Raw genomic sequence first — 20,052 nt, 5'->3', positions numbered from 1 at the left:
GGTATGGGTGGTGATGGGACCATAGTTTTTTCCATGGTGTCTGGCTAGAGTAGAGCAGTTATTGACGAAAAATATCTCAGCGCACTGTGACCTCCACCTCCCAGATTGAAGCAATTCTCATGCCTCACACTTCCAAGTAGTTGGGATTACAGGTGCCCAGCACCACACCTGTCTAATGTTTGGATTTTTAGTAGAGACCGGGTTTTACCATGTTGGTCAGGCTAGTCTCTGTGGGTCAAGATGGCCAGGGGGAGACCTATGTTAAATATAGCTAAATAATTATAAGCTTGTTTGGTTCAAAGTACACTTGTTTATGTACCAAACTAAACTATATTATTGGTGCAGTTAATTAGAAATCAAGCAGCAACAGGAGGTCTAAGGTTATAAAGACCACCTGAGAGCAAAGTAACACCAGGAAACAACAGGGTGGTTGCAGAGCAGGCAATACTGCTCTAGTCCTACGAATGCCTTCTCAACATGGGAGAATGTATGAGGGTCTGGTAAAGAGGGCTTATGCAAAGATCTCTGAGAAGGGAGGCAACCCCTGCTCACAAGATCTGGGAGGGTCTTTGTAGATGGGAGCTGGCAAGGAGGAGAAAAGCCTTGCAGGTAAGAGATTATGGAACACCTCCACCTCTGCCTAGGTTCTTGGAATATGGAATGGTTTTAATTGCTCTATGCCCTCAATGTTCAGGAGATAAAAGCCCCTTGATGCATTGGGTGGGGTCAGACAGGGTGGCTCCTCGTGCCAGGCTTCTGACGCAGCTGTACCCTGCTAACAATCAGAGCACTAGTTTAGCATGTCTTAGAAGCATCTCAAGTACTCCCCACCATCTTACCTACCCCTTCACCCTCCCCTTCCACACCCATAAGATCAATGAATTATGCACATAATAAAAGTGTTTGGAGCCCAGAGCTTGGGGCCAACCACCAGGACTAAGGGCACCAATGAATGGGGCTGGGGCTGGTACTGAACAGTCTCAAACTCCTGACCTCAAGTAATCCACCTGCCTTGGCCTCCCAAAGTGCTGGGATTACAGGCATGAGCCATTCCACCTTGACAACTGTCACTGCTACGTGACTTAAAGCATCCTCCTATAAATCTTCTTAGAAGTTGTTTGCCCGTAGATAGAAGTATTGCACACTACACCCTCTTCACTGCACACGGCCCTCCTTCAAGCCTCGGTGACCTAATGGGGGTGGACCCCTTACTGCACACGGCCCTTGCCTTCATGGGAACAGGCCCCTTGCTGCGCACTGTCCACCTCCTGGCCTAGGTGACCGAATGGGGGTGGACCCCATGTTTTATTGCTCACGACCCTATCACTATCCTTCAAGATGATTTCACTCACTGCCCTGCCTCCTAACCTATACACAATGAACACTCATGCTTCTGGACATTCGGGTCCTCGCCTGACTCCACTTACAGGTGGCGTGGCCCCGAGCCCAGCTGCGTTTTCCTTGTACTTCTGTGTCCTGTCTCTTTATTTCTCTGCTCCTGTGACTCAGAACAGCATGAGACAAACCTCACGACTCTGTGGGGTCCTAGGTCCTACAGTGTACAACTGAGAACATACTCAATCTCGTTACTCAAAGAGTCAAAAGCTACAATTTATAACCCTTTTTTTCGCCTTTTATTCTGCTCTCTTAAAAATATATGCTCACTTAAAAAAAAGTAAAAAAATTACACAATATGCAAAACAGAAAATGAAACTACATTACAACTCGCCTCACTGAAAATATAAATGGCCACGGTCAGCCCCTTCTTGTCTTGTCCTCCTTGTCCCATAGAAATAACGAGACAGGAGAAAATAACTAAGTAAGTGACTGAGATATGTTTTAAATGATCTACCTTTTTTTTTTTTTTTTTGAGACAGGGTCTTGCTCTGTCACCCAAGCAGTGATGTGATCTCGGCTCACGGCAGCCCCCACCTCCCATGTTCAAACGATTCTCCCGCCTCAGCCTGCCGAGTAGCTGCGATTACAGGCATGAGCCACTGCGCCTGGCCTAAACGATCTACTTGTAAGTTATAAGCCCGTATCTTCCCTACCTTAATATCCGACTTTCATAAGCATATCTAAAATTCCTAGATATAACAACAGAAAATGCTATTGTGATTTTTTCTTTTTTGGTATTGTAATGTTATGGAGAACCCACTACCTGAAGAACTAAATGTTTTTCAAGCCTATTGCTGTTTACTTTTAATGATAATTACCAGAATCCACACACTGACTTTGCCAGTTTTAGAAAAACAGGCCCACACAGCCATTTTATTTCTGGGCAAAGCTCATCTACTCTCCTGGCTACCTTCCTCAAGAGAACTGTTGTGAGAACAGTTCTGCCTTCTATCCTCCCTCCATCTTTTCTGAGCTTCCACTCTCTAGCTCCACCCACTATTGTCCAGAGCAAGACCTCAAGACTGAGTGCTGTGCCAATCTCTACCGGGGGACAGAATATCCACACGCGAGTACATAAGGTAAACCTAATCTGAAACCTTTTGGCAGTTCAGTGGAACTCAGCACTCACCTGTGTTTTTTCTTGAATAAGGATTTTATCTGAAGGAGGAACTGGATATGGTTTCGAGGGAGCCTTTATGGTGGCAAATATAAACTCTGTGTGGCTTTCAATAATGTTATTCAGGTATCTTCCTTCAGACTTTGCGTTGTAATACACTGTGATTTCATCAGTTGGAACCAGATGGCACTGAAAGCACACACATAAAATTTTAAAAGGAAAGTACATTCTATTAATCAGAACTTAAAGAAGGTACTGTTGAAGAAGGGCTACGGATCCCATGCTGAATCATCACAGAAGGGCAGTCACCCGTCCCTCCCTGCTGGGTGATCTATGAGACTAACTGCACTGCAGTACAGGATTACCTTTGTGTCCTTTCCCCCATCTTTGGGGATAGGGCATGTTTCTTTTCCTGACACAATCAGTGCCTCATGAATGCTGAAACCAAGAAATAACTCAGAATCCACTTAACAAAGTTCTGAACTGATTCAGTGGTCACAAGCACCCTCTTATCTGCTGGAACAGCCTCCTCAGATCCTGAACCGCCTGGGAAGCAAGACGTGTGGCAGCTGTCACTGCCCTCTGCAGGGCAAGAAATTCCTGATTCTCTCACTGGCAGGGGCTTGGCAGCCCCTCGCTCGGCTCTCCAGGATGAGCACTGTGTGTATTCCTCAGTTCTCTAATGAGGAAAAACTACCCCACTCTGTCCAGACCCAGGAACCTCCCCTAAGCTAGAAGCCTGTCTATGCTGACTGCAGCTCTGCCCTTCTGCAAAGACACTATCATCTCTGATTACCTCTGCCCCAGTCACAGGGGCTATATCACAGAAGCTCAATGGAACTAAAAAAGAATGGAAAAAAGCACAGGTTGGCTGAAAGCTACAGCTTGGGATTGAACATGTGGGGAGGGGAAGAGGAGTGACTTTCCTGCAGAATACAATCTAAACAGACTGTACATCAGTGACTATCATGCACTGATCACTACGGTTTGTATTACCTGCCTCTCCTATCTTCCCCCAACAACCAAAATGCCAAAACAGTAGCTTTTTGTTAACTGACAAACTAACCTTTTTGCGAAGTTTCTGTATGCGATTGATGACTTCCTGAGCCATTCCTTCATCCACCATTGACTGGTCAGGAGTGACATCTAAGAGGACCACAGTCTGTGGGAATGAACAGTGCATACCACACCATGACAATCAAATAGGAGAAACACTTCTTCCCAACTCAGCAAAATGCCATTTAAAACTTAATCTGGAGACTCTTTAATGAAGCACTATGTGTTCACACAAATGAGCAAAAGCAATAGAATTAATCTAGTTTATTATCCAGGTGCGTCTTCATAACCAGCCAGTCCTCTGTCTCTGGAGAAAGGTGTGCAGCTTTTTGTTCCTTCTTTTTTTGTAGGGTGCTGCTCACAGGAAATGCCCTGAAACCACCTCTTGAGTCCCTCACATGACTCTGCTTTTCGGCCATCTAAGAAATAATATCAACTCTTCTTATAAGTAAGATCAATAATCACGAAGCCCTCGGAGCAGCACAGCTTTTCAGGCCACAACAGGTGGACCAAAGGCCTCACAGCAGTCAACTCCAAGTGACTTTCTTATACCATGACCCCTGTGATCTTTAGGTTTGTCAGAATGACAAAAGACCAATTCTACAATGAACCACAAAACTTTTGACTTAATTTAAACTGCCATATTTTTGCTAAGGTTAATGTTTCTATTTATTCTGAAGGTTATTGATTATGATATAGCAATAATGACACCACCACTTCTGTTACACAGCACATTGCAGAGTAGAATACACTCTACAAAAGACTTGTAAATTAGGCATCATCTATCTTTGAGCAAAAACAGAAGTTAAGAAATGACTCACTTCACAAAGGCATCAGAGGTAATGAAATGAATGATAAACTCAAAACTCCACTCAGTGCAGGGCTACCAAGCCCACTACAACATCTAAGCCACGTCAAGAAACTCAGTAGCATCACATGATCACACTTTTTAAGTGTGGACAACTTTTCAGGCCCCTAACATCTGTTGTAACGAGGAAGAACTGCCCACTGTCAAGTGTTTACAAACCTCCTCCCTGCCTTCCCTTGCATTCTTTCCCAGCTTCGATACCTCTGACTCCTTGCCACTGTCTGCCCACGGGGAGTTCTGTACACATCTAACTTAAGCGCCTGGGTAAAGGACTGAGGAGGTCGACCTTCCTTTCACGGAGGTGCTGCTCTACCCTCCCCCTGCAAATGGTATGCTAAGCACAGATATCCCCAATCCCACACGCGAGATCTTACAACTATGCCAACTGGGGATATCTGGTCAAGATTGCAAGGAGTTAGTCTCTTTTCCATCATGGCAAAAAATATTGACACCAGAATAAAAAACAGCCTGAATATTCTCTTCAAGGAGTGTTTCCTGACCACTTTCACCTCTACACCAATTTTTGGATAGGAGCTCTCTGTGTACTTATTTCTACCAGTAACTTATCAGGTAGAATACTAAGCAGTGGCTTAATTTCATATGTTCTTGACTAACTCCTTGAAAGGTTCACTTTTTTTTTTTTTTTAAGACAAGAGTCTCCCTCTGTTGCCCAGGCCAGAGTGCAGTAGTGCAATCTCGGCTCACTGCCATCTCTGCCTCCCAGGTTCATGTGATTCTCCTGCCTCAGCCTCCTGAGTAGCTGGGACTATAGGCACGTGCCACCATGCCCGGCTAATTTTTTGTATTTTTAACACAGACTGGGTTTTACCATCTTAGCCAGGCTGGGCTCGATCTCCTGACCTCGTGATCTGCCTGCCTCGGCTTCCAAAGTGCTGGAAGTACAGGTGTGAGCCACCACGCCCAGCGTGAAGGGTTCATTTTTGTGCAACCCCACGCGTGAGACAATTACATGGAGAAAGCACAAGATACTTATGTATTCATTAAACAAATGCATGTGTTAAAGGCACAATGATATATTAGTTTAACAAAGGCAACCTAAACCAAGTAACTGGTTTATTTTACCCTGAGACAAACTGTCAACATTATCAGGAAAGGCACAGGCAAATGCTTTCTCCTCTTATGCTATCATCTCTTGGTAAAGAAATGTTTTAGGAAACAGAAAAATACCTGAGCATCTGAGTGTGCTTCAAATTGTGCAGTCCCACCTGTGGCCTGATCAAAGGTGTACATGAGGCGGATGTCTTCGTCATGCAATTCATGGCCTTCCACAACAATGGTCCCTATGGAGAAGCAGATACCCTGTTAATCAGCTTCCCTTCTTCTTCAAGCTGTGCCACTACCCGTGTATTATGCCCCTTCTTTATAAAAATTTCGCAACGGCAAAGCCACAGAGGTTTCAAGAGAACATTTTCCTCTGACTCATGTCATGGTTGTGGCCAAGATACGACAAACTTTCTTTGGACTACACTACACTACCTTGAAGACAGTTAAGTCATCACCAATATCAAGTTTTACATAAACTCTCAGGTCCACAGACATGACAAGGCTAAGGGAAGGCACCTAGAGGTAACAAATGCTCACCATAAACACAGAGCAGCAGGATGTAATGAAGGAAACACAGTCTTTAAAGTGAACTTAGGTCCACTATTAGCTGGTTGCATGACATGCTGAGCAAGGTGTGGTGAGGCTAAAATGAGACAGGCAGTGTGTAGTACTGAGCATCACCCCTGCTCAGGGAGGCAGACATGTGCACAGCTGCTGAGGACAACACCCACTGCGACAGGGAGACCCACTGTTGTCATCGATAATGACTTTTTTGGGCTCTGAGAACTTGTGTTATGTTTATGTTTACTTTGTCACTGTGTTCCAAAAAACGATTTTGTTTTCATCAGTGCAGAACAGTTTACTCAGAAACTAAAATTTAGAAACTAGGCTTTCAATTTCAAATAACGTTGACTTCAGAAATTTTTGATGCTGTGGCTATCTGGTGAAACAATTTAGATTTGTGACTTCAAGGTTTGTAAGTTTTCTATTTTAATATTTTGAGTTGATTAGTAATTAAAAATAACGAGTTCTAGCTGCTAATGTCTTATGTTTTTATTATATCTAAATATTTGAAGAATCTTAGGGACATTTCCCCCAATTTCCTTAGCCATTCATCTGATTTATGAATCCTTAAATCTCTCTTCTCATGATATCTCCCAGCTTACGATTTTCAACTTCAGAGGAATTCCTAATAATGAACAGCTTGTGCCCCAAATAGCCGCAGGATGTCAGACAGCCACACTCAAACCATGTTATGATTCTAATCACAGCACAGCTGCAAATTTTTGGGCACCCTGAAATGCTCTGTAGAGGGGTGGCGAGATGGGGCTAATTTCCCTTTCCTAATCCCATCATTTGGTTAGGTACCCCGATACATGTTTTTATGCTACCCTATATTTTCCCTTTATAGCATTTATCAAAACCATAATGATTTTCCCAAATCTTTAATGTCAGCGAGCACCATGAGAGTAAGGACAAAAATTATCCTAGGCTGCAGGGATCCTCCCACCTCAGCCCTCAAAGTAACTGGGATAGCAGGTGCATATCACCACACCCAACTGTCGTTAATATGTGCCTGTAGTGATGTCAAGTGATCTGCCCACCTGGGCCTTCCAAAGTGCTAGGACTACAGGTGTGAGCCACTGTACCCAGCTGTTTTCTTTCTAAATCATAAAAATTACTTACGGCCAGGTGCAGTGGCTCACACCTGTAATCCCAGCACTTTGGAAGGCTGATGCAGGCAGATCATAAGATCAGGATTTCAAGACCAGCCTGGCCAACATAGAGAAACCCTGCCTCTACTAAAAAAAAAAAAACACCCACACCAAAAAAAAAAAAAAAAAAAGCTGGGCAAGGTGGCAGGTGCCTGTAATCCCAGCTACTTAGGAGGCTGAGGCAAGGAGAATTGCTTGAACCTGGAAGGTAGAGGTTGCAGTGAGCAGAGATCATGCCACTGTCATACCCAGCAACAGTGTGAGACTCCATCTCAAGGAAAAAAAAATATATATATATATAATAATAAATATTTTTATGAACAGAAAAAAAGTTTTATTTAAGAAAAGGATGGCCCAGTGCAGTGGTTCACACCTATAATCCCGCACTTTGGGAGGCTGAGGCAGGTGGATCACCTAAGATTAGGAGTTCGAGACCAGCCTGGCCAACATGGCAAAATACCATCTCTACTAAAAATACAAAAATTAGCTAGGTGTGGTGGCACATGCCTGTAATTCCAGCTACTCGGGACGCTGAGGCTGGAAAATCGCTTGAACCTGGGAGGCAGAGGTTGCAGTGAGCTAAGACTGTGCCACTGTACTCACTGTACTCCAGGCTGGGCGACAGAGTGAGATTCCATCTCAAAAAAAAGAAAATACAACCAAAAGAACGTAATTTTAAAGTCAAACAATAACGTAAATACAAAATATCCCTCAGCCTGAGTACATGAATGGTGTGCCCTTGTCTGTATAGAAACCTACCAGTTTTCTGGAACTGCTCCAGCTCCTCACTGCTCAGCTGCTTGATGGATGTCATCACTGCCTTAAAGGCTCACTTCAGATGCTTCCCCAGGACCATGTGATCTGGTTCTGCTCTTAGCTGAATGCCATACTTGTTTTCATCTGTAGACAGTGTAACTTTTCGAACATTCAATTTCTATAGTTATTGCACAAGAGGAAACAAAAATGATAAATGAAAACGTATGTTGACATAAAAACATATGTCCACAGCAACATTATTCCCATCAGCTGGAAAGTAAGAACAGTTCAAGTGTCCATCAACCATGAATGGATAAAATAATACTGTAGACACATGCAAATGAAATATTTAGCAATATGAAGGACTGAAGCACTCATACATGCTATAACATAAATTAATGTAAAACATTATGCTAGCTGAAATATGCCAGACATAAAAATTACAAATTGTGATTCCACTAATAAGAAATATCCACAGAAGGCAAACCCAGAGACAGCAAATAGGTTCATGGATGCTGGGAAGTGGTCAGGTATTGAGGGGAAAATGGTGTGTGAATGCTAATGAACACCGAGTTTCTTTCTGGAATGATGAAAATGTTCTAAAACTGGTGATGGTTGTACAATTCTATAAATATGCTTAAAAACCAGTGACTTGTATGGTAAGAAAAAAATGTTTCTTATGAAGATCTACCGAGACAGTTGAGCATAACAGAAAAAGGACTACAGAACCAGAAATAAAAACCTCATCCCTCAGAGGTAACCTTTGTGCAAGCAATTTCAGAGTACCACAAGCTTAACTATCAACAAAGAAGAAGAATCAGTTAAACAGAAGACTTCATGCTTCAGTCACGCTACTGAGGATTACTGATGCAGCAGGGATGGTGATGGCACAGCAGATGGGAAAATGAGATCTCATGAGAACAATAGTTTGAAGCAAATACTATGGAATGTTTAGTTTTGCCATTCTATTTAGCTACGTTAATTAATCTCATTTTAAGTGACTGAAGTAATTTATTTAAAATGTTTTCAGTGGCGCACACCTGTAATCCCAGCACTTCAGGAGGCTGAGGTGGGAGGACTGCTTGAGCTCAGGAGTTAGAGACTGGCCCGGGTAACGTGGTCAAACCCCATCTGTACAAAAGCCTGTACTACTACGCCTAATCTCAGCTATTTGGGAGACTGAGGTGGGAGGATTGCCCGAGCCCAGGAGATGGAGGTTGTAGGAGCCAAGATCACATCACTGCACTCCTGCCTGGGTGACAGAATGAGACCCTGTCTCAAAAAAAAAAAAAAAATCCTATTTTATGCATAACCACAGGCACTCATTTCAGAATTTACAATCTAACTTTTAGTTTCTAATATTTCTCTGGAATTCTCAAGCAACTGAAAACCAAATACAGAAATTAATATTTTTTACAATAATGATTTTAAGTATTACCTGTGAACCAAATAAACAATGAAAAAAAAAATTTGTTTTCTATCATCATAAAGAAGATGAGGTAAAATGTTATTCGTTTTTTAAAAATCATGGAATAAAGATGTTTAGGAAGTCAACTGACACTATAATTTAAACTTTGACCCCAAAACTCCACTTCTGGTATCTACCCAATATCCACACAGTGATATATGCATATATGTACATACGTAGCTTTTGTTTGTAATCAGAAACCTAAATTTCAAACAACAGGAGAGTAACTATATAAATTATGAAGCAGCCAGAAAGTGAGACTCCAGGAGAGATGAAGTGGAAAGAGGCTCACTACGCTAGTGCCTTGATTATTTATAACCAACGTGAGGGCACTTGTCACTTGTATAATTTGGACGAGCAAAGTTTCTTTGGTAGTTATCAAAAAGTAATTCAGAAGGCCAGGCGAAGTGGGGCCCATGCCTGTAATCCAGCACTTTGGGAGGCAATGGTGGGCAGATCACTTGAGGTCAGGAGTTTAAGACCAGCCTGGCCAACATGGTGAAACCCCACCTCTACTAAAAATACAAAAGTTAGCTGGGCGTGGTGGCAGTGCCTGTAGTCCCAGATACTCGGGAGGCTGAGGCAGGAGAATCGCTTGAACCTAGGAGGTGGGGGTTGTGGTAACGCACCACTGCACTCCAGCCTAGGTGACAGAGTGAGAGACACTCTGTCTCAAAAAAGAAAAGAAAAGTACTTCAGGGAAGAGATGTGAATGAAGATGATAGGTGACAGGTAAAAAAACTGATTGATCCTAAAACATTTTTAAAATAATTACATCAAATTTATGTTGATTCCAAGAACAGTGTAAAATATCATACATTGTTAAATTTGTTATGAATATATTAATAAAAATAAATTACACACTGTGTACTTTATTCAAGATTATTCATCAAAATAATGTTCTCAAGGGAGGTCTATTTGTACCCAAAACAGACAAATCATCCATCTTACCTCAATGACATACTTCTCCAAAGACTTGATATCTTTAAGAGCTTCTGGATCTTGATGGATAATCACAATTTCTTTCAAAGGATACTAGGAGGAAAAGGGAGAGGAAAGGTCACTCAGCAGCCAGTCCTCTAAACTGCAGAAAAATGAATATTAAATGTTCATTTGAACCTCAAGCTCTAGACTAGTCAGGCTGGACTAGTACTAAGTCATTTACACCCTCACTGCAGAAAAGAAAAAAGGCCATTGCTGGAAGCTCTCTATATTAAGAGAACACCCCAAAGACTTAAATATTTAGGTCGGTGCCATGTAAAATAGAAGTGAAATTTTAAACCTTTATGGGAATAGTTTGGAGGTCTCTGATCACTCGTCCAAGTTCAATCACAGACTGCATCCGAGATACTGCACTCCCTGTTTTCTTATCAATCAATTCTTCTCTGAGTGGTAGAGGTAGGAATATGAAACAGATTAGATTTAAAAGGAAAATGCAAGACATTAGGCATGCTTACATGAGGAAGAGGGTCAGGCTACACAAGTGTCGCCAGGCCCACCTGATGAGGCGCAAGGGGAAGAACAATGAAGTGCCCGCCTGGGGGACAGAGGAGGAGGCGGCAGCCCGAGCCTGCCTCAGCACCCGGCACCTCCCCAAGTGGCCCCCATGGGGCATGCCCACACCCCACATGCTACAGCTCTGCAACGGGGTTCCCTACCAAGCATCCCTGTTACCATGTACCACTGTGGGCCCCATCGTGCAGCCTGAGGAGGAGTTCATGTCAACTGGGGGCTAGGGTGGGAGGCAGGGCACAGAGGGAGCTGGAACAGGGAAATAAATGCCTCCTCTCCTCCACATGCTTGAGCAACGCTCCCTCCATGGCACAGGTGAGACTTAAATTTTCTGATTCCTACCGAACACAGGGCAGCATGAGGCACTGGATGCTGAGTGTGTCCTTGTCTTGAACAGAAACAGGGTCAATCAGCACCTTTAGATTCTGGTACGTCAATTCAGTGAGAAAAGGCGTGTAGGGAGCCTGTAGGAAGACACAGGCCATCATGTCAGTCATGTGCAGTCATCAACGACTGACCTCATTTATACTGAGAAACAACTAAACATGTTAGCGACACAGTAATATGCACTGAAATGGGCATGAGGTTACAAAACATGCCCTATGAATGAGAAATGGCCTCACAGCCCTGAAGCATAGCTGTAGGACTGTGGCCAGAAAAACCAGCCGAAGCATCTCCAGAATTCTGAAGGATGTCTAAAATAGAAACAGGAGCACCTAATGATATATCAGCCAAGTCAATATGCACAGAGGACTGACTGTCCCAAACCTCAGAAACCTCATCTGTAAACTGGGGAAAACACCCCCTGCTTCACGGGATGAAGGTGATGAGATCAGGCATGGAGAGGATCAGGCACAGGACCTTGTACTCAGCAGATTTTCCTTCAGTTAAGGAATAAATAGGAGCCTTATAATATACGGAGTAGCAGAAACAGGATAAAAAGCAAGTTGGAGCCTTTCCACTTTTATATTATTTAATATTTGAACTGATAGGAACATATATCGAACAATTACTTGCACGTTTTCCTTTCAACGCTAAGTCAAAGTATTTTTTATGATATATTTGCTACGACAGGTATTAGCTAAAGAACTTCCCCATTATTCGCAATTATGCCGATCCATATATTAAGACGAGGTATGTCTTACTTCGAACTGTAGATCCTCCTTCTCGAGCCAAGGGCCCTGACATACACTATACTACCAGAGATTGCAAGAAAAACTCTACTGTTTCTTAGTCCTCACTTAACATGCAGAAGCTAGTAAGATTTCTGAAAAGAAACTACAGCTATAAGCTGTTACAAAACATCTATTTCTGTTTTTGGTGGAATAACAGAGAATAGATATAAAAGGAGGACGCTGCAGCAATTGGGTACTGAAGGCAGCATGCAGGCCAAAGGGTACTAGAGAGAAGCCAACCATCTTACCATAAGTCTGCAAAGAGAGAGCAGAACACTAAACCAGGTTTCTAGGGCCATGACACAATCTTCCATCCCATTTTCACCCTAATGAGTAAAAAGGAAACATAAACTTCAGACTGCTAAAATTAAGCGTTTATTATAAAAAAAAAGTTGATTAAAAAGAGGCAACCCTCAAACAGCATGCAGCACATAGACGGGACACGAGGCAGAGTAAGAAGAAAGGGCCACCACCACAGGCTGTCTAGGGTGGCCCTGCAAGGCAGTGCAGGAAGCTCAGCCAGGACGTGCAGCTGCTATCCCTCTATCCCCACCTGAGGCGAGCCGACAGGAAAGTGAAGCCTAACTGTAGGACCAAAAGGCTGAGGGCAGAATGGATCTACCCAAAACAGACAGAAACAGCTGCTAACTGAAAACTTTCAAGTGCCTTTAAATAAGATATTTTATGTTAAAAGAGTATATACTGTGTTATTAAAAAAAACTAATTCATTGTAGGAAAAACGAAGATAATGAAAAAATTTCAACCATGAATAAGTTATCCAGAGATAACTACTGTACACATCTTAGCATATGTTCTAGATGTGTGTGTGAGATACACCTGCACAGAAACAAAATTATAGTTGTGTTGCAAGGTTTTATTATTAATGCATTTTAAGCCATGACTGGCTGCATGTGGCGGCTCATGCCTGTAATACCAGTACTTTGAGAGGCTGAGGTAGGTGGGTCACATAAAGTCAGGAGTTCAAGGCCAGCCTTGCCAACATGGTAAAACCTGCCTCTACTAAAAATACAAAAATTAGATGGGCGTGGTGGCACACACTTGTAATCTCCGCTCCTCAGGGGACTGAGGCAGGAGAATCACTTGACCCTGGGAGGTAGAGGCTGCAGTGAGTCAAGATCCTGTCATTGCACTCCAGCCTGGGTGACAAGAATGAAACTCTGTCTCAAAAAAAAAGACATGACTAATGGGTGGTGGGAGCCTTTACTGGGCCTACGGTAAAGAGACTTGGCTCTCCCTGTTATACGTCATTGTTATTTATGTACCCTGCTTAATTCCTGAGACCAGGACCTATGCTCTGTTCATCCTAAACCCCCAACAGCTACACAGGAGTTCTGCCCACAGCCAAATAACCGACTCCCTTGTGGTAAATGCAAGGCAGTATCCCTCTCAATATTAAAGCCATACCTGGCAATATTTTAATAAAATATTTGCATGATTTTATTTCGAATGTTAAGAGGTCTGCTCAGTTTAGTCCGGTTCGTGCCCTGACATTCTCCGTCCAATATATATGTACGTAACTGTGTTGTGAAAAAAATGCAAAATGACTTTTAGAACTTATAGATCCCTATGCCTCAAATGGCAAATACAGTTAAAATGCAAGGTAAAAAGAGAAGAAAAGCATAGCTTCAAAAACTGAGAGCATCTGAAAATGTTCCTTTCCCTTTGGGCTATTCTCATATTTCTTCTACTCTCAAACTTCATGTGCTTTCTGCTTTTCTCAACAGCAGTCTGCACTTACCTTTAATCTTCTGCGGTTCATTCTAATATACCAATTGGGGAGAATATCTACAAACTTGACAAGGCGAGGCACCACAGTGTAAAGCCTATAAGCTAAAAGTAAGACAAGTCAATCAGGCAGTGAGTGAGTACCAGGCACCTGGGCTGGAGAGAGGGCTGGATACAACAAAGAACGGGCAGCCTCTTCTATTCAAGGGCCTCCACTTACTAAGAACCAAAATGAAGTAATCATGTAACGACCATTTGTTGAGGATGTGCTACATGGCAGTCAAGGTGTTTCGAGATGCACACATAAAACCACCCTATGAGCCACATGTGAATTCCCACTGGTCAGTGAAAAAAGCCAACTCCGATATGTGTGGATCAAAGTCCAAGGCTGCCCACAACACAACTGCAGCAAATACCGTTTACAGAGAGTTGTGCAATTTGACAGCGTCAACAATGCCCAACTCCTTTCTATTGTAGGACATTGTACTGCAACTGAAAAGCTCAAAGCAGATGCTAAAAGGCACAGCATAGGCCGGTGATTCTCAAACAAAAGCAATTTTGCCCTGCAGGGAACATGTGTCAGTGTTTTAAGAAACATTTTGCTTGCCGCAATTTGGCAAGTAGCATGGTGCTACTGGAATCTAATGATAGACCCCGGAGATGGTGCTCAGCATCTTATAATGCACAGCACAGCCCCACCACAGAGGATGATCTGGCCCAAACTGTCCATAGTGCTGCAGTTGAGAAACTGGCATAGGATACGAATAAAATGTAACTTGCTTTCTAAGTATTAAAACAGTCCAGTCTGCCGGGCGCGGTGCCTCAAGCCTGTAATCCCAGCACTTTGGGAGGCTGAGGCGGGTGGATCACGAGGTCAAGAAATCGAGACCATCCTGGTCAACATGGTGAAATCCCATCTCTACTAAAAATACCAAACATTAGCTGGGCATGGTGGCGCGTGCCTATAATCCCAGCTACTCAGGAGGCTGAGGCAGGACAATTGCCTGAAGCCAGGAGGCGGAGGTTATGGTGAGCCGAGATGGCGCCATTGCACTCCAGCCTGGGTAACAAGAGCGAAACTCCATCTCAAAAAAAACAAAACAAAACAAAACAAAAAAAAAAACAGTTCAGTAAAAACAGCAAAAGAGGCAGTGAAGGTCTTGAGGAATTAGGAGGATTTGAAGGATTCCCTGAGAAACTCAGAGGTCAGTCAGGAAAGAAAGGGTGTTCAGCCAGTTGTGTCTGAGGCAAGGCTTATTTTAAGGATTCTCATTCACCTCCCCTTTAAATTAATATTCTGTTGCATAAAAACAAACACCAAAAGAGCAACACTTAGAAACAAACACAGTTTATGATAATGAAAAGAATCCAGGGAGTTTTAATGAGGCTTCTGGTCTAAGCTAAAGAGATGAGAAGTTGTAACGGGCAGAGCTGCTCTGCTGCTGTTCACAAAGACCAGAACTCAGGTGCCAGTAGGCTGAGCCCCAGGCCAGAGTCGTTAGCTGGTCACACTTTCCTCAACAGGTGATTTCAGTGACTAAGGTCTGTCTAAATGATTTCTAGGGTTCACACCACTTTTTACCTTCCAGGAAGCTCAGGTTTTCTATGTTCTGGTTTCAACTCTGAGGGAGTAAATGAACCCCACATGCAATGAATGGACATACAACATACGGGGGCAGCAGCAGCAGCCACAACCCAGGACACCGCCAACCTGTGAGCCAGGTCCTCTCACAGCCACAGTGCTGCTGAGGGAGTGGAGGGCATGAAGCTGACAGGCTGGCAGAGCTGGGACTTAAACATGACCCACACAACGTGGCTGCTGATCTCCAGGCAGATGAGGCTCCAGGCAGGGTGCACACTCTCCAGATCCAGCTTCACCAGGTTATGGCAGCTGCTCCAAGCAACAATCCCCACATTTCCCACCCATCACTCAGGAGGGAAAAGCAGACACAGCTGTGAGCAGTCTGGGCGGAGTGTGCTGGACTCCCAGTGCTGCCCTCCTCAGGGCAGGAATCAGCCTCACATTCATTTCCATCTTCATTCACGTCCATCTGAGCAACAGCTGGACTCTCATGATCCTTCTACATGTTTAACAAGGTGGACAAATCCTTTAGGGCGACTGATTAACAGTCTTTTTGTGCTATGTGGGGCAGTACTGCCTTTTCCAGGGAGTGGCATGCCCCAGTATACAGGCTAATGGTGAATCCCAGGTCGGTGGTGGTCGCTGCTCTGCCCAACAGCAGCAGGATCTGCAGGGTCCTGTGAGGATGGATTTGCCTTGCCCTCTTTCGTCCTCACTGTGACCCAGGGCCTCTGCCTGCCCACTTTAACTGACTGTTTGAGGTGTCCTAGATATCTCACTTGGACCTATGGTTCTAACTATCTGAAACCCTGAGGAACTCAACATAATGTAGTTTTGAATCTCTATAAAATTACCTAACAAACTTACTGATGTTAGTTAATAGAAATATAGCAATATGTGCATTTCATTACTGCTCTTCTGACTTTTCTAATTTTTCTGGAAAAGATGGGGACTATTCAGTAATAGACCTAAAAATAACTTATAAATGTAGTATTATTTATTGAGTACCTATTATCTGCCAACTACTTTATGGAAATCATCTCTACTAAGGCCTTACAAACAGTACTGGGCATTTTGCAAATAAAGACACTGAAGGTCAAGATAGAATGAATGAGTAGCATCTGATGGCACAATGGGGTGATTACAGTCAACAACAATTTCTTGTACATTTAAAAACAACTAAAAGGGTATAATTGGGATGTTTAAAGATACAATAAATGCTTGAGGTGATGGATACCACATTTACTCTGATGTGATTATCACACATTGTATGCCTGTCTAAAAATATCTCATATACCCCATAAATATATATATCTATGTACCCATAAAAATTAAAAAAAAAAAAAAGAAGAAAAAAAAGAAACTGACGGTCAGACTTGAGGCAACTCTCTGGATTGGGAACAAGTGGTAGAGCTGGGCTTTGAACCCGCAGCTACCGAGCTCCAAAGCTCTTCCGTGGAGGGTTGAGCTCGTCAGGACACCCCTAAAGACAGAATTGCTCAGTGCTTTTTTTTTTTAAAGATGGAGTTTCACTCTTGTCACCCAGGCAGTGGTGCAATCTCGATTCACTGCAGCCTCCCCCTCCCAGGTTCAAGCGATTCTCCCGCCTCAGCCTCCTGGGTAGCTGGGGTTACACGTGCCCACCTCCATGGCAAGCTAATTTTTTCTTTGATGTATTTTTAGTAGAGACGGGGTTTCACCAGTGTTGGCCAGGCTGGTCTGAACGCCTGACCTCAGGTGATCTGCCCGCCTCAGCCTCCCAAAATGCTGGGGATTACAGGTGTGAGCCACCAAGCCAGGTCAGAATTCCCCAGGGTCTTGAAACAAAGACATCCCAACAATTAACAAGCCTTAACAAAACTACATTTGAGAGGGGAAAGGAAGTAATTATTTAATTTTCTGTATCTCTCAATATTTCTACTGTGTTTACAGACAGATACATACCAAAAGGGCAGTTACAGAGACAGCAGTTCTGGGAGGAGAGACCAAGAGAGACTCACCTGCCATTTCAGTCTCAAAGAAGCCAATGAGAGACTGCATGAAGGACAGGATCCACTGGTCTGTAATGTTGGGGCCTTTTCTAACTATGTTCTCACTGTAGAGAAATTCTGTTTCTTCTTCCTAGGAATGAACAATCAGTGAAACACTTGCACATTGGGGTAAGTTACTATAAGGAAATAAACTTTTAAAATCACTTAAACAAACAAATAAAAAAAAATCCCAAACCCTGCTGGCAATGTGAATTTCTGATTTTCAGCAATATTTTCAAGATAAGCACTAACGTAGGACATTAAGTCCTCAATTATGTTTTTGAGTGAACCGAAGAGAGTTTAGGAAAGCATTACTTCTCGGCACCAAACAGTAATTAAGAATTGAGAGACATTCTAAAACCTTGTCAGAAAGTGCAGGGTTTAGTTACTTTAAACCTCAGGAAGGAAGGACAGTAAAACTGTCTAGGACTGAATGATTGTCCACCAACTGAAAATGAGTACTGAGAAGTAATTGCCATGCTAAAGCGTTCATTTTACCTAGAATGTTCTATCCCACTCTTTGCAAAATCCTCCTTGATCTTAAGTCCCTGCTCCACACACACAAACTCACGTCCTGCTTTGTTTCTCTGGCAGCACCACAACCAGGCTCAAGCATAGATATATCTCACATGGCTCTGTAGGTACAAAATTAAAATAAATGATGAAAGAGAATTTGAATACCAACAAGACAGGGAACCTAGAAAGGAAGTAAGGCAGAGGCAATCCGAATCCAGCCTGGGGAGGGCTTGGTCAGCTCCACAACACCCAACAGAGGTCCTCTTCCCCAAACAGACCTCTGGGTTTAAAAATGCCTTTATTATTTAGAAAACTATTTGGGGAGTTGAAGATCAACAAGCATACCAACATAACACCCAAATTATAACAGAGATGTGTTGTTAAAAACCTAACTATAAACGAAATCTAAGAATTCTAATAGTATAAGGAGACGCTTACATAAAAAACAATAAATACACACAAGGCAAAGCACTGGTTTGTACCTGAGCGCATCAGCACCATACTTCTGGATAATGGAAACTCGATCTGGATAATTCTTTTTCCGTTTGCTCATTTTCTGGCCATCACTTGTAAAAACAAAAGGGAGATGCCAATTAAGTAAGTCAATATCACAGATGATCTTGATATAAGGATAAAAACCATTTGCAAATAGAAATACAAAGAAGGAAATGGGAAGGAGTAACTCAGAAGTCAGTGTTAACAGGCCAGTCACAGTGGCTCATGCCTATAAACCCAGCATTTTGGGAGGTCGAGGCAGGCATATCACCTGAGGTCAGGAGTTGGAGATCAGCCTGGCCAACATGGTGAAACCCTGTCTTTTACTAAAAACACAAAAATTAGCTGCATGTGGTGGTGCACACCTGCAATCCCCACTACTGGGGACGTTGTTTTGGTAAGTTTACCATGATTTTGCTTGAATCTCTCTCCATCAATCTTCTCAGCTAAGATCGAGGTGAGCTGCACGGGAGAATAGGGCTGCATGTAAGAAGGCAGCTCCGTCTGGTATTAAAAAATAAACATTTAATACCAGCACAATATACTGGGAAACAAAATGAAAGGCTTTCTGGCCGAAAAGCCACTCTTTCCCAGACTAAGGCTTTCTTCTAAAGGCTTTCTGCCTGAACCAGGCAGAGAATCCAGATGTGGATCGTCTGACAAACACAAGGGTTCTCAGGAAGTGTGCTAAATTGTGTTTAGGAAGTGCAGCCCCTGTTGAGATTCATCAAGAGCGGGAAAGAGCCCAAGTGGGAAGCAGCATGGGTTGAGGGGCACAAAAGTAGGTCTGCTGATAAAGAATGGAAGTAAAGGGGTCAACAGGTTGAAGCTTTGTGCTCTGAGCCCGAAGGACAATTGAAAAGTTGCCTAAAGAGGCTCACACAGTCCACGCTGCTGCCGTCCAACTGGAAGGGAACCTCAGTTCTTGCCTATTGGCTGGAGCTCTTCACAGAATGTCCCCCACCCCTACCAGTACCTGCTGCACTGCCCCTCCCCCTCTGCAGAATGTCTGGGGTCCTATGTTCTAAACCTATTTACTTTCAAATTTTCCCTGATCTACCTGAACTCAGGAGAATCTGTTGAGGCAGTTCACTCTCTGGGTCCTGCCCTTGACTTTTCTCATTGTGGAAACTATCAGACAGCGGTGACCAGCACCCAGCCTAAGGGGATGGCTTCAAATGGAGGTGAGTCTGTAGGGACAGGGGCATTATCCAAGTCTCTGCCATGTTTCAAATCCTTGGGAATTCAAATTTCACACTGCCCCAGGGGACAGTTGATAGGGCTGATGTTGAGGAGGGTGGGAGCACTGGATGTCCCCAAAGACATCACACCTGGAGATGGCCATGGCATCCTGAGTCTGTGGTTAGGGAGGATGGCTCCTTAGAGGCAGATCAAGATGCCTGGGGGAATACACCGTGTAGGGGAAAGGATGGAGTGGATGTATTGATTCTTTCTAGAGGGGGACAGGTCACATCACCGTGTGTTTGTAGGGGAATGGTGGGATGGTGTTGTGCTGGTGGCCCAGGGAGGATGACAGGCAAGCCTGAGCCCTG

The 20,052-nt window shown here is 43.4% G+C and overlaps 1 protein-coding gene across 1 annotated transcript in view; it reads right to left on the bottom strand.

The window, feature by feature from the left end:
* Positions 1–19,055, bottom strand: part of LOC120366314 (isoleucine--tRNA ligase, cytoplasmic-like) — a 33,170-nt gene extending 14,115 nt beyond the window's left edge. Inside the window, 12 exon segments of the mRNA XM_074395514.1 lie at positions 2,528–2,704; positions 3,582–3,677; positions 5,628–5,740; positions 7,979–8,153; positions 10,395–10,478; positions 10,726–10,828; positions 11,298–11,419; positions 12,379–12,456; positions 13,890–13,981; positions 17,459–17,579; positions 18,060–18,123; positions 18,487–19,055. Of these exon segments, the coding sequence (XP_074251615.1) occupies positions 2,528–2,704; positions 3,582–3,677; positions 5,628–5,740; positions 7,979–8,153; positions 10,395–10,478; positions 10,726–10,828; positions 11,298–11,419; positions 12,379–12,456; positions 13,890–13,981; positions 17,459–17,579; positions 18,060–18,104 (1,206 nt within the window). The 5' untranslated portion in view covers positions 18,105–18,123; positions 18,487–19,055.
* Between the last annotated feature and the right edge of the window lie 997 nt (positions 19,056–20,052).

Source organism: Saimiri boliviensis, chromosome 2, assembly GCF_048565385.1.
Source record: "Saimiri boliviensis isolate mSaiBol1 chromosome 2, mSaiBol1.pri, whole genome shotgun sequence".
Lineage (NCBI taxonomy): Eukaryota > Metazoa > Chordata > Mammalia > Primates > Cebidae > Saimiri > Saimiri boliviensis.
The sequence above is the reverse complement of the archived record's forward strand: the minus strand, read 5'-3'. Positions and strand labels throughout refer to the sequence as shown.